This window comes from Acanthopagrus latus, chromosome 17, assembly GCF_904848185.1.
Source record: "Acanthopagrus latus isolate v.2019 chromosome 17, fAcaLat1.1, whole genome shotgun sequence".
Taxonomy (NCBI): Eukaryota; Metazoa; Chordata; class Actinopteri; order Spariformes; family Sparidae; genus Acanthopagrus; species Acanthopagrus latus.
The window spans coordinates 13,169,099-13,184,601 of NC_051055.1; the positions used below are offsets into that span (position 1 = coordinate 13,169,099).

Sequence of the window (15,503 nt, forward strand, 5' to 3'; positions counted from 1 at the left end):
CCTCTTTCTACTGTGATTACTCCTGTACTTATAAATAATATGCCGATCAATTTTCAATGTCTCTCATAATCATTAAGTTTCCCTTTGATCAATCAAAATGTGTATCAGACAGTTTCGTTTCCCAAGCTGAAAAACACAAAAATCACTTCACAAAACAGCAGACTACTTTTTCAAACCTAAGCTGATTTTAGTGAGCAGACCTCAGATCTCAGTGCATTCAGTTCAGCCCTGAACTGAGCTTTACCCCCTTCATTTCCCTTTTTCTTCCATTTTTCCCCCCTCACCATCATGTTCTCTCCTTCTGGTGCAGTGCAAGATACTAATGAGGTGCTAATGAGATTCCCAGTCCTCTTCTGAATCAGATTACAGTGAATTATGTATAAAGCCTTTAAATCACAGCTTTAAAATTACACATGTAGCAACATGATACCCTTGTGCCTTCACAAACTGACAAGCACACTGATGGTGCTGATTGCTTTACAGACATCGCTGTTTGCTTGAACTACTGAAATGAGACAGTCATTATTGTGAAATCAGCTGGTGATTCAATTAAATAAAGTTAGAATTCCAAAATATGTGGTCTAGTTGTTGTATGTTTCTGTTTGCTTGCATGTAATAGTTTAACTAAATGTAAGAGAAGATTTCAACTGTGGTTGTGTGCAAAAGAAATTAACCTAGAAGTCTGAAAAATCAGATTCACCAAGCCCAAACTGGGTCTTAAATATGGGCGCAGAAGCGGGGAGGACATAAGTGAGTGAGAGAGTGATAGACACAGAGGTAATGGTGTGACCTTGTGAAGGTCTGTCATCACCTGCTGGGAGAAAAATTACCTGCAGCAGAAAGTCAGAGCACCTGAAAACACATCAACATCCACTTCATTCTACCCTCTTGCTCCTTCACAACCTCTTAAACTACTCCCAAATGATGAGTATGATACTCAATCAAAATAAATTAATTCAATAAATGGAGTAGAAATGACTCTGGTGGGTCTTCTGCTTTTTTTAATTGGGAGCAAAACAGCCTCACTCTCCTTTACACATTAAATTTCATTTCTTTTATCACTTCTTCCTCTCCCTCTTCCACTGCAATCTGTCTTCATCCATCTCACACTATACCACATTAAGTTTGTTTCATGCTAATGGTGCTTAGGCATTAATGTTATAAAAGTATTATATTTTAACTGTAACAGAGTTATTGTGGAAAACTAAGCAATACTCTGTATTTGTTCATTTATTTTGTGTGCATGGGTAACTGGCCCAATATACTCAACACTATGTCTACTGCATAGGTCTATAAAAAAGCACTACTGATTATTTTTCTTAAGAACATAAGTGCGATGTCTTTGTTTCACTGAGAAAGTACTGATGTGCAATTTGCACCTTATGATGTACATCCTTCCTTTCCTTCAATAATCAAATGGTTCTCCTGTAAACAGTATCATATGAAATGTTCCATTTAACATTTACTTACAGACACTCTATACACACACTCTTAGTGTGAAATATTAATTGGCTTGTTATAGCTTGCTGAGTCACACATCCTTGGTTGGACGATTCCTGTAAAGTCTGCTTAAAACTGACCCAGAGAACTGGAAGCGAGCCATTGCATGTAATCTCAATGCCATTTCACACATCAAAATTAAGCATAAGTCCAGTATGTCAAAATTACCAGCTGGGACCACTTCATTGACTTACTACCGTGATGAGTGATTGAGGTTAGAAAAAAAACAACTCTTTAATGTTATCTTAGCACGGAAAAGCACAACAGGTTGCATAAACAGCTCATAAGGTAGATCTATAATATTACAAGAAGAGCTGGAAAAAAAAATAATGGGATTTTTTGGTGACAACCTTGAAGATCTAACAACACAATTATCAAAACATGGAAAAATGTATGATATACAATTTTTTGTGATTAATTGTATTTCTCTCTCTGAGTGTGCTTTGTCTTGATTGTATCGCTAACTCATATCCTATTTGTGCTTTATATCAGCACTGTTAATCTTTTTTTCTACTTTTCCATACCGTTAATAAGGTGAGATTGTTGATGTCCAATCCATAGCAGGAAATTAACTTTTTTTTTTTTTTTTTTTTTTTTTTAACTCGCAACAGTACTGATACAGTTTGACTTGCTCTCACTGTTTGGCAAGGACTAAAATAATACAGGACTCTCCAACCATGGTTGGTTACCTGAGAAAAAAAAAGTCTGGCATTAACAACTTGACCACAAGAAAATAAATCAACCACCTTTTGTCCGAAAGCTGATTTCATTTCTTTCACTGTGCCCCACACCCACACACAGCTCACACTGTGGGCATGCTGGAGGTACTCAAGAAATGAGGTAATGAGGAAAGATAAAATGTTAAAAGACTGAACTGAGCAGTGAGAGAAAGTAAAGAGTGAAGCAGGTGTTAAAGCAATGAGGTGGGAATTTCTGAATTTAATCAAGCCCAAGTGTGTGTGTGGTGTGTCTGTGTGTGTCTGCGTCCGTCTTTATTTCTCTACTGTCACTATAGTGGCAACAAGGGTCCTCAGAGGCTAAGATCTGGTCTCCCACATGCCTGAAGGGGAAAACACACACTCACACAGGCGCACAGGCACAGATGTGGGGGTTACCATGGGAAATAACTTCATACCAAATGGAGCTTTTCATGTTATTGATCAGGAACGCCTACCTGCTTTCACTCACTTGGCAAAATGCACCTAAAACTCACTGTTACAATTTTTAAAAATGTGTCTTTTAAGTACTCAAATAGAAACACCTTCAAAAACACATGGTGCTCAAAATACTAACATAATAATTTATAAGGTAATGCCAACATGTTTTCTGCAAAATACACACAATATGGCGGTAATTGCATTACTCTAACACTATTGTGAGCAAAATGACCTCCAAATCACCAACAGCAAATATAGTAAATACAGTAAATCACCACATATACACTATAAAAACAAACAGAAAGGCTGATACCAACACTATATGACTTCAAACACAGACGATGACATATGGACTATGCACTAAGTCTCACTGATCACTGAACCACACACACACACACACACACACACACACACACACACACACGGATATATATGTGCAAAGCCCCACAGATACAGCCAGGTGATTCATCACCAGCTGAGGAGAGCATGCCCTCCAAACCCTGTTACGGGACCTCTGACCTCTTCAATGACCTTTCCAAAGGGTCACTATATATTTATCAAACTACATAATGAGCATTACAACCACCATCACTCACTATGTTTAGCTCTCTCCCAGGAAGAAAACAAAAACATAATATATAGGCCAAATAAAAACACTACCACCTTGTCGGCTTCCTGCAGAGACCTCCCATCTCATCATATTTCACCATTTTCTTATAATAGCTGGCAGCTGACATTGTCTCTCGATCTTGCACTCCTGCCTTTTTTTTCCTCTGTTCCTTGTACCTCCTGTCTTCTATTCCCTGTTCTTGTCCTTTGTCACATTGTGTACCACACACGTACAGTTCAAGTCAGTCACTGATGACTAATACGACATCAGTGGTGTGATCTAGCTGCCTGTGGGTTTATTGCATCGCTGTGTCTTCCAGATGAAATACGGATCTTCTGCAACTCAGCCTTATTGACAAAGCTGTGACGGTATTATTGACATCTGCTCTAATTATCACTCTGAAGGTTTTGTATGTCAGACTGCGATGACAGACATTTTCGTTCATGTTTATTTATTTTTTTACTGATTTAGCTTTCATCCCTTTACTGGGTGGTTGAATTCCAGTATTCCGTGGCTACAGCTCTGTGGGAAAAAACAAAAGGATGTTCCTAACAAGCAATTTCCCTCACGCTTGAACACAAGTTTCAACTTAGACCAATCTTTTAGTCTAAAAGCAGGTCAACACACAGAAAACCTTAAAAATGGAGCATTATTTAATCTGAAAAAAAATATTGTGTACATCATAAGAGCAATGATAAAAATAAGTTTAACTGACTAATATTGATGGTGCAGACCAGCACGGGTAGTATGGTTTAATCAACTATGGAAATGTGCATATTCCTAAAACAAATTACAACCAAACACAACCTAGCACTGCTATAGAAGAAAGTGCACATCATGATGTGACATGGTGTCTTCACTTTGACATGCACATATACACTCATGAGATGTGTGTTTTATACAAAACAAAAAATGTTCTACATAAATGACAAAGTCTGATATCATTTATTCAAGAATCCTACAGTTACTGTCTTTTGAAATGTAAAGCCTCTTCCATCCCTTTCCAGCTGTTCGATTACAATGTCAGAGGCATCCTCATCTGTAAATAAGACATCAGTGTTTCCTGAGAAGTATAAGAATCGCATGACAAGTCCATCAAAACCCCCACTGAGGGGTTTAGCACCCCTTCTTTCCCTTAAAGCTCTCACAACATGGAAACTGATTCGCCAGAAGGAGAGAAAATAGTTAACATGAAACACTGCTAATCCTATTGAATCATAGTGGGCTGATATACACACTCTGCTATGATATCTTCTTTCTTTGGTTCTCCTGTCAGTCTCAAATGTATGTAAGTCAGAACAATGATACAGCTCTAAAATATTACATCAACTCTATTATTTATTTCATGGCATTTTGTACCACTGTTATTAAATGTAATGCCTGAGCAGGTGGATAACAATGACAATATAAAAGACAAAAATACACAACTGATAAATAGCAAATATCCAGTCAGATTAATTAATATAAAGTTTCACATAAAGCATTTTCTCATATTTTCTTTGATATCAAGGTTTGCCATTAAAATGCTCATCATTAAACAAAAGTACACACAAAGAGAACGTTTCTGAACAGCATCGACTAACCTCTATAAAACCTTTCACCATTTCTCTCCCCAAGTCAATTATAGATGACTGGTCCCATTTCCAGAGTCATCCTTTCACAAATGTTTAAAGCCCTGTTCTAAAACAGCAGTATGAGACACCATGGTGGAAAACATATGGCCCTTCACTCTGGCCTTAATTTTAATCTGACTGAATTGATTGTGGCTTGAGATTTAAGACATTTTTCCCCACTTCTAAAATCACTAAAGCAGAAACACCACTGCAGTAGAATTCAAGAGGTGATGACCTGAATTTCCTACTTTTCCTACCCATATATTATTTCCTTCTCTTTCCCATTATCTCAGTCACATTCCTATAGAACTTGGAATGGCCAACATGATCGCTGAATCCTTCAATATGGATAAAAAAAAATTTTAATGTCCCTCAACCAAACTCAGACTCAATCCCTTTACAAAATACAGAATTCAATGTGGGATTTGACTATGGAAACCCAGTTACTTGCAACACACCAGTGTGAAAGTTCCTCTCTCTATCTTAAATCCTATATTAACTTGGCCTCTTATGGTTCAAATCCACAATTGGGGATCAGCAAAAAGGCCAGAGCCCAGTGGGGGGCCTTAAGAGCCCAGCTGTCTGAACAGATGAAAGACGGGAGTTGTGATTGCTGTTAAGGAAGATCTTGTAAGGACAGCAACAATGTGACTGTGTAGCCATTTATTTAAGGGACTGCTCATGCACACATATCCCTAGAATACCACAACAAAACGAGGACATTGAAGAATTTCAGTTTGTTTTCCTGCAGGTTTAAGCTTTCCTCAATTTGGGAGGAGAGCTTAAGATGTTTCACGGAGCATTCATCAGCTTTAAATAGAAAATGGGCTGTTTTTCAGAAAGAAAAGACTGCTAAAGCCTTATCACAGACATAAACATGCATTTTGTGACTGATTTTATTTGCAGGGTAAAAAGGTAACAATAGCAGTATACACACACACACAAGCAAGCACTATACATACACAGAAAGAGTAGGAAGAGAATTGTGGCAGAGGCCAGACTATAGGCATGTTTAACAAGATCCAGATGGATGGTGAGGGAGGTTGTCGGCTCAGGCCTTTAGTCCCATACTGTGAAAGGTCTGCATTTTAGCCACATACAAATGGTTGCACACACACATGGACACACATTCAAGACTCAGATACCAGAGCCCCATACTGTGCTGAGCCCTGCATTCAAACCCACTTTGTAGAGCAGATGTGACAGGTTGTGTATAAAGGAGAATTCAGTGCACACGTGCACGCACGAAAGCACACACACACACACACACAAAATGTACATACAAATCTGTTTCAGAACAGAACACATCACTAAATATCTGAACCGAAGAAGCCAAAACACGCTCAGACTTTGGTCCATCTGAAATAATCACAACATCTGATCCTGCACTGGTCTAGAAGTCTGCTGATCCTCTAATAATCTCCATCACTGGCACCCTCTTACTGCATCTAAAGGCAATGAATGTCCCTATTCACTGAGTGTGGGTCTGTGTATTTCTTCAAGGCATATTTAAAAATAGTATGCAGAGTCAGGCGGTTAGCCTTAACTAATACCATTTCTGTGATTTTCAACTTTTCTATGTGTGTGCATGTGTTGTCTCCAGCTGAAGACACAGTCATGCAAAAGCATTTGTACAGTACACACTATCTTGTGGTTATCTCTCTCTTGGCTCTGCAAGTTCAAATCACAAGCCATGAAGGGAGTGGATTTAACTTCATCAGATAAGAATAAGAGCAAAACCTTTGAAAACATACAATATTTCACTCAATATGTCAACGTCGTGCTTATATTAACTGTATTTTACTTAAAATACAAGAAAATTGCAGTTTCCTCTTTACAGTAATGCCAAAAACTTTAATGACTTTACTACCGTTATTATACACAATGTCCACATTGATGTTCTGTCCTAATGGTGACCAGATAAATGCATAACAACCTCTGACTCAACATCTACTATTAAAGCCGCTGAAAATACTTTTTACACAATACGTGGTCTTTTAAAGCTGATAGAAGCTGATAAAAGCTAAAAAAGGTAAGAGTGTTACTTCATTTTCAGATTGCCTTGCACAAAATTGGGTCTAACTTTTTGTTGGTGCAGCTGAATGTCTTAGCTGACACAAAAAGTACAAAAATGTAGCCTAACAGAAGATAAATGATTTTATAAAAGGGTACATTTGTTGGGTCTGGAACTCTTGAGACCTGACTATTTCTCATAATCCTTTTAACAGGTTCATGTTAATGTGAGTTAGAACAAAGCTGCCCTATAGAGGACTTTAAACGCTGTGGTACGGTATAACGTAGGTAAAGGTTTGTCTGTGCAGCTAACTGAACATTCAAAGTTCCTCACTCACTGAATATCAGATAAATGTATGTAGACTCAAGCAAGGACAGCACAAGTTACATATAGTAAATTGGAGCATTCTTATATAATAGTTTCTGTACATTTATAAGGAGTACAGAGATAGCCCCTCAAGGTCTAAGGGTGTTTTTACAATGAGTAATCATAGATTTGACATGGTTGTATTTGTGACATCAATGGAAACAAATGCTTGTTTTGACCATTCACTTCATACCTAATCACATGCATCCCTTAAGGCATTTACCCTTACCATTACAGGAGCATGATCAAACAGAACAAGGCACAACAAATCACAGAAGTGAAATCTGTGAGCCTAGACAACTATGAAATGTAGAGGGCTGTAGTGTGTTGTGTCACCATGAAAACCACTGTTGTTAAAGTGCTGCTATGCTCTATACAATAGTACAGAAAACAGACAAAATCCCCTCCCATTTTACTAGACAAAACATCATGTTTAGCAGCAGAGCACAAACACATGGAGTGCAGTCTTCACACACACACAGCAGTTATGCAATTACGTGCAGATGAAGACATGTTAAAAGCAAGGTCACGTGCTGGCTAACCCCGGCCTTGGTATGGTTCTCATACAGCCCTGAGCTCACTGAGGCCAACACTTCATGACGCCCAAACTCAGCTACACTCTCTTCACCTCACCTCTCCGTCTACGTGTCTGTTTTGCCTCTGTGTCTGTCAGTCTGTCTCCACCTCTGACTATTTCTGTCTGCATGTACCCCAAAATGTAGGCTAATGCCCTGAAGAACTGACAGATTAAATGCCAATCCCTGGGTTGTACAAAAACCAGCCCCAGGCAGCCAGCTCTGGGTGTGTGTGTGTGTGTGTGTGTGTGTGTGCGCGCGTGCGCGCGTGCCTGTGTGCGTCTGAGTGTGTCCAACCAGCTACAAATCCATGCCTATGTGTCTGCTGAGCTGGGTGAACACAGACATAAAACAACTGCCCTTAGTAAACAACTCTAAAGGTCACTGCAGATTTCAGATTGCTTATAACTTGCTGTCATGTTCTGATGAAAAGAAAATATTTTTGGCCTTAATGTCAGTCAGTTCCTGTGTGTCAGTTCATTTAAAACAATATGCTGTAGGGCCAAAATCAACATTATAAGCTCTGTAAAAAGAAAACCCGTCACTTGACCACAAGTGCAATGTAAGCCTTCTGATTGATTCTTGGAAGAACAAAGTAGATTAATATATATTTATGTGTGTATGTGGGTGAGCAGTGTTCATGGTTTTCTGAGGTCAGTTTCCAATCCATTATTAATGGAAGAGCTCAGGTTTTGTCATTTGAATAATTTGTCTTCTGACAAATTGCAGCCTCAACTCTCTGTATTCTAGGTTCTGGAAAAGGTTGTTAATGCCCTCAGACACAGGCTGAAAAATGAGGGCTGTGGAATAACATGTAAATTTTGTTTCAGGGAAGATTTTCACGTTAATGATTTTATTTGCAGAGCATGACCTTTGCCTCCAATAAATGTGAGGTCAGAAATCAATGACATAAAATCACTTGCCTAATGTCAGTGGACATCCTTCTAATCAACAGATGCAGCCATGGGCTATAATGTATATTCAGCACCTCTAACTCCAACAAGGATATATGGCAATGAATTTGAGCATTCATTCTGGACATGGGTCTTTGACTTTTACCAGGTTATATTAAAGAGATACATTACAAATCTCAAGACTGAGCCACTGCCAAAAATATATAGCAAATGTATCAGTTTAAACAATCTGACCTAATCACAAGCTATCGAACTTATGATCACAACATCAGAAGGGGATACATCAAACCTTTGCACCGCCAAAGTCTCAAAAATGAACTTGACCAGCGAGCAAATGTTGCAAGTTTAAGGGGTCGAGTTTTGTTTTCATCGCAGCCCTGTTCAAGTGGAGAAGAAATGCTCCCTCACTACTGTCTTTCATTGTGCAGGATTTGAGACTACACAAACAACACAGATGAGCTCTTTTCTTGCTCATGTTATCATTATATTGCTTCTTTTTTTTGGGCAGTGAACACAGCACCTCCATACTTCAAATATTGATATGGAAATTGATTCCTCTTGTAAAGGTATAAGCTTTAAGGATTTGGGTCACTTGGGTTACCTGAGATGTCTTCACTGGAATTTGGTTTTGTCTTCAGTCATCTATGAACAAAACATACAATCTTTTGGTCCCATCTGTCCTTCTGAAATTATTAGCAAAAAAAAGCAACAAGTACCGAAACACCAACAAAGAAACTGGCCCTGTTCGATCAAAACAGAAATACACAATAAAGATAAACTCACTCAATACCTTATTTGTCAACTATATCAACTTTTACAATTTCATACTGGGACATATAGCAGCTAACTTAACATCAGTTTCCCAATACACTTTGGGCAGCATGTGGTGTACAATACAATTGTAAAGTAACTTCTGCCAAGACAACACTGAGCCAACAACAGACTGTCCTGTAGCCCGGGGCCATAATATATATATTCACCACTCAGCCTACACATCTGTCATAAATACACAGTATAAGCACAGCACATGCACTTTGGACTTCTTCCAAGAGTTCATCTGTGTACTGTGTGTCCCTATTCAATTAGCATTAATGATTTTTCTTTCTTATGGTTGGTTCATGAATATCAAAATTATATTCAAATGAATGTAAATATAATGTGGGAATTGGCATATTTTGAAAACAGAAGTACAGCACTCCGAGTTGTGGCTCTAATTCGTTAAGCATACATTCCCTTGATCATACAAATTACTTGAGACAGCCAAGCGGAGAAATTCAACACACACACACACACACGCATGCACGCGCGCACACACACACACAGCAGTTTAATTACATGCAGTTGAGCAACAGTTTCTTTAATACATTCAGCGCTCATTGATTTGAGAGGTCTCTGACACTGAATTACACTATAGATTTCAGCATTTCAAACACACATACTGGCACTCCCAAATATCCATACTAATTGACTTTTTAGCATTCAGAAGTTGCTCCATTAGTGGTTTATGCTACTGAATGAGTTCCTGATTTAGAGGTCCTGCTGAACGAGTAAACAGCAGGGCAATGTGTGCCATTGCTCTAAAAATTAAGCTGGAGGGAATCCCATCTCCCACACATGTCAACTCACCCCTGCATGCTGAACAAAATGATACAATACAGCTCTGCTTCAAAATGCTGAGGGCAATAGTTTGGAGAAGCAAAACACCACCACAGACAGAAATGATAAACTAATTAATGCACTTGGCTTTTGTAATCATTTTAATAATCACAGATTACATCAACAATTTGAACCTCAGTGTCCTTGAGCAAGATAAAAATGTCTGGGCTCACTGAGGATTTAACCTAACCCCATGCAAAACTCAAGTGTGCTTAGTTCTGGGTGCATGGAGAATAAGGGCAAGCATGCTCACAGTAACAAAATTCACAGTGCAGACTGAAAACTAACCTTAGTTTTATGCTTCAGGACTAATCAATATTTTTAGATGTTTTTTCAACGCACATGCAGAACATACACACTCTATATGCTGGCATTCTCTCACAGAGTAATCCTCCATACCATGCACAAGCACACGCACACACACACACACACACACACACAGAGCCTGGGCTTACATCCACCTGACAAACCCCCATACACAAACACACAAAAACAACTCCTAACCCCACACACTTGGCACCGATGCCAACTAAGCCCCAGTTCTCCAGAAGTAATAAACCGTCTTTTCACTGCGTCTCTCCAAACCATGATAGAAGACTGCTGAAAGCCCCTGTGCTTCCATTTTAAACCCCTCAACTCATTTACTAGGACACTGATTGTTACTTCTGTGACCATACATGAGTGTGTGTGTGTGTGTGTGTGTGTGTGTGTGTGTGTGTGTGTGTGTGTGTGTGTGTGTGTGTGTGTGTGTGTGCCTGTGTGCATGTGCGCGCTTGTGCATGTGCTGTGTGTGGCACATACACAATGCCCAAAACGCCCCAGTAATGGGGGACAATTTGTCTTACACCCTCATGTACTCACACATACACACACCAGTAGAATGGGACAGAATATAGGACAAAAAAGTGTCTTTAACCTACACAGGACCTGACTTAATTGTGGAAACTAAGCTATGACCACAGCAAAACTAGCCTGAACATATCTGTTCTGTTACTGAGCACCCCACAAAATGGAGACCTGAAAAAGAAAATTAATCCATAAACCTAACATGCACAGGTGGAGTTGGCAAAGCGTAACAGCGTGACCACTGAAAAGTGAGCTCAGAACAGCAAGCTGAGCACCACAGCATACTGTAACACAGCTTATTAGTTAACTTCCAGTGCAATGCCCTCCAACTATCTCTCTTAATAAATGAGCAACACAGGTGAGACATACGCATGTACACATAAGCAGAAGGCACTCAAGGTTGATTCATTCTACCCATGAAAGACTTATCCAACAGAAAATCGGACAAACCACTGCCCTTTATGTGCCCTTTAAGATCTTCTGGACAGAGGGCAGAAAATGCAACAAACTTCACATCACTAAAATCATACTAATACAATGTAATAACAATAATTCATAATATCATCACTTTTGAGTGGTCAACAAGAGTATGAGTACAAGTATCAATTATGAATAAATCATGTGTTTTCTATGAGATGAATGAGATCTGTTGCTAAATATAACATTTTGTCGTCCTCAAACAAGTACGCTAAGACTTATCTAAATTTTACATTAAAGGTGTAAATGCATTTAATTCAAAATGAATTACTGAATAAATTCAAAGACGTATTTCAAGCACCACCAGATATGATGCCCCAGCCTGTATAAAATGTGTGTATGGTACCAGGAGGTGCAGGCATACCAGCCAGCGTGTGACTGAGCGCGAGGCAGACCGTGTGCCTGCCTCCTCCTCTCACTTTCTCTCTCTGTCCATCATATGAAGAGATGCCAAAGAAAAAATGAGGTACGAAAAAAAAAGAAAGACTTAAGTGGGCATTTGGATTCTCTCTGATCCTGTACCCCTTAATTTTGTGTATGCAAGCAATGACTGATGAAAGGTGAAAAACTTTTGTGTGTGTGTGTGTGTGTGTGTCCCTCCCAGTGAATAGAGCATTAATTGCATTAGCATTACAGCTGGGTGATTTCCAGTCAAAGAAAAACTCTGGCATCAACAATGAAGGCATTTTAAAAGTCTTGAAGTGTGTTATTATTTTGTGCATTTCAATTGAAACATTTTTTGCGCAAAACTGGCATGACAGAAAGAGTGAAGCAGAAAACGAGCACAAGGAGACAGCTGAAACAGAAATACAGGAAGATTGCACTGATCAAGCTGGCCAAATGAAATTCACCCTTGAAACTATAATAGTTCCCTATGATAAGTTGCACCTTTTGCTGATTGAGGCATCCAAAATGTAAAATGTGACAGCTGAAAAAATTCCATTTAGCATAAAATGCAAATCATCTATAAGAGCCAACCAACTAAGAATCTACAATTTCTCCAATCAAACGTGTCAGACAACGGTCCTGTTGCAGTGCTGAGGTTATTGAGGCAAGAGGGTTGTTACAGGTGTCCAATGTATAAAACATTATTCCATGAGAGCATGGAACTGAACACTCTTCTTCTGTTTTGTTAAAGGCCAAAACAATCAGAGAGATGTGTTAACCCTAACCCTAACCCAAGCATTCATTTGTAGATATTTTTATTATTTTTCTTTGTCAAAATTTCCCAAAGCCCAAAGAAACATACTGAAAATGTTTGTTTTGTGTGCCCAACAATCAGAACCCAGCAGTAATAAATTTGGTTTCCTATAAGACAAAGCAAGTCAGGTGGTCTTGATGACCGACAGCTTGCTGGTAGCAAATGTTTGGCCCTTTATTTTGAGGCCTTAAGTGAAAATAGTTGCTTTGTAATTTTCTGCTGATTAAGTGTTCAGCTAATTGATGAATTAACTGATTGTCTCACCTCCTAATTAGAGAAAAATGGAGTACCCTGTCAGTCAGAAGATTCAGAACTCTACCAAAATTGCCAATAAATCGGTACTAATCTACATTAAAATTGAGTTTTGCAGTTTAAGATGATTCTGTCTGTGTTAACATGCAGTTCCTGCAGATAGTAAAAAAGAGTGTGTGTGTTAACGGTCCATATGATCACTTAAAATGATTCCTCTTATTTAATGTCATCTGATTTCTGCCCACAGTCCAGAAAGATCTGTGATGTGGGCAGAAGCGAATCTTAAAATGGTTGTCAAAAGATGATTTTACACACAGTCACCTAGTGATTTAGATTCTTGTTCTCTGTCAAAATTTACCTGCCAGGTGTGTGTGCACGTGTGTGTGCACGTGTGTGTGCATGTTTGTGTGTGTGCGTGTGTGTATGCTTGTTTGCCCCTGATAGATGGAAATTAATCAACATGCAAAACTTGCTCCTAGCTTAATTTCGCTCTATTCAAATGTGTGTTTTTCCCTCTCTTATTCTCTGTCAAAGTGAGTAGGTGGAAACTGACATTGGGCAACAAGCTGAAAATATGTGACACAAATACACACAGACATACCCACACAAAAAGGATACCAAAACCAGGATGAAAACACATCCAGCATAGAAAGCATCATGATGATTTCATTTTGGGTACACTGACTGTGTTGATGGATTTTTGTTAGTGGGATAAAAGAATTCTGCAATAATGGAAAACATTTCAGGACCTAAGACACTATTGTCTCATATTCTTAATTTCTTTCTAGTATGAAGATGTGATCATTCTAAAATAGTATAGTCTAAAATCTTGTTTCACATTCAGACAATTAAATTCAGGTTGAATCATTTTAAATCTGCAAAAATTACATGGAACCTTATCAACTACATCTTACCTTAGGTGTGCAAATGGATAGTGGGATAATATAAAGGAATATGAAGTACTTTTAGATCATCCTTGATGTCAGCCACACAAAAAAGTCCGGATAGCCTTTTTTTTTTTACTACTACTACTTCATTTGGCTTTTTTTTTTTTTTTTCATCCGGCTCCAAAGATAATTCCATAAACTCTTTGCTAGATACATCAACATATAGGACACAAAGTGTTTGTGTGTGTATTTTGTGCTTGTCATTACTTGATTGAGTTTCTGAAGTGATCCTCTGCAGGGTTTTTCACAGTGCAGCTGTTGAGCACCCACAGGTCTGCTTCTGTTGGGTCATCTATAGAAAGAGAGAAACCCCATTTATTTTTACAAGACATCATCACAACATAATAAAAGACAGAAAACCTAGGTCCAACCAATCTAACCAAATTATTGGCCTCCTTTTATTGGGTAAAATTAAGGTTCTATTGTTTATTTGTACATAAAACTTCATAAAGTGGTTTGGCTTTTTCCAGTGGATTGACTGAAATAAACCAAGGAAGTTAATTCTTGACTCAATACCCGTAACTGCTACAAAACAAATCCAACACAAAGGTCCACTTACATGCTTTTAATGAGCAACAGCAAATGCAACGTCTTGTATTTGCAACTGGCTGCTCTAATTCCTTTATCCAACTTCATTTTGAATGCTGAAAATGACTCACTATACACCATGTCACTATGATGTAGTCAGTGAGCCATGCACAAAATCACATTTTTGCCCTTCTTTCAGCATTAATATATAAATATTCCTATTTAGTAGTCAACTTCGCTAATGAAAATATTACATATTATTATATTGTTATCATTAATTTAATATTACACAAATAATCCCATTAACATTCAACCATACCTGCCATGCATTCATTCAACCACATTCTTGAAAAGGCTGGTGATAGGATATTTGTGCATATCAAAAAAAAAAAAAAAAAAAAAATCTGTTCAAATCCATGTCTTCTGTAAAGTTGCTGAGTTTGTGGCTTTTGTTTTGTGCATACTTCTATTCCCCAGCCATGAAAACTGGTGGCTTGGCGAAGCACAAGGCTGACAGTTAAAACTTAGAGTGAGAAGCATGTGTCCAAATGTGCTGTATTCATGTCTAAAGAATGCTCCAGAACCATGTCTTAATTGGAAAATGCTGCTTTCGAAATAAGGCCTAATTCAGAATATCCAAACATAATATGCTGTGTAAGTGACCCGAAACAAATGCACAATACTGTCATATTCAAGAGAAGAGCAGAAAATTGGTGTGCCTATAAATCTAGTCATTGTTCCTTGCCCAAGAACTTCTGGATTGTCTCACCTAGTGGACAGTTTGACAGTAAATAAACTTCTAACAAAGACAGTTGTTTGTAGTACTAAAAAATGCGCCTATTTTGGC

The 15,503-nt window shown here is 38.4% G+C and overlaps 1 protein-coding gene across 4 annotated transcripts in view; it reads right to left on the reverse strand.

Annotated features, from left to right (window-relative positions):
* cdkal1 (CDK5 regulatory subunit associated protein 1-like 1) overlaps positions 1-15,503 on the reverse strand; it is a 225,970-nt gene that overhangs the window by 173,566 nt on the left and 36,901 nt on the right. For all 4 annotated transcript variants that reach the window (XM_037074091.1, XM_037074092.1, XM_037074093.1 and 1 more), the window contains exon 4: positions 14,336-14,420. In XM_037074091.1, the coding sequence (XP_036929986.1) occupies positions 14,336-14,420 (85 nt within the window). The remainder of the gene's footprint in view (positions 1-14,335; positions 14,421-15,503) is intronic.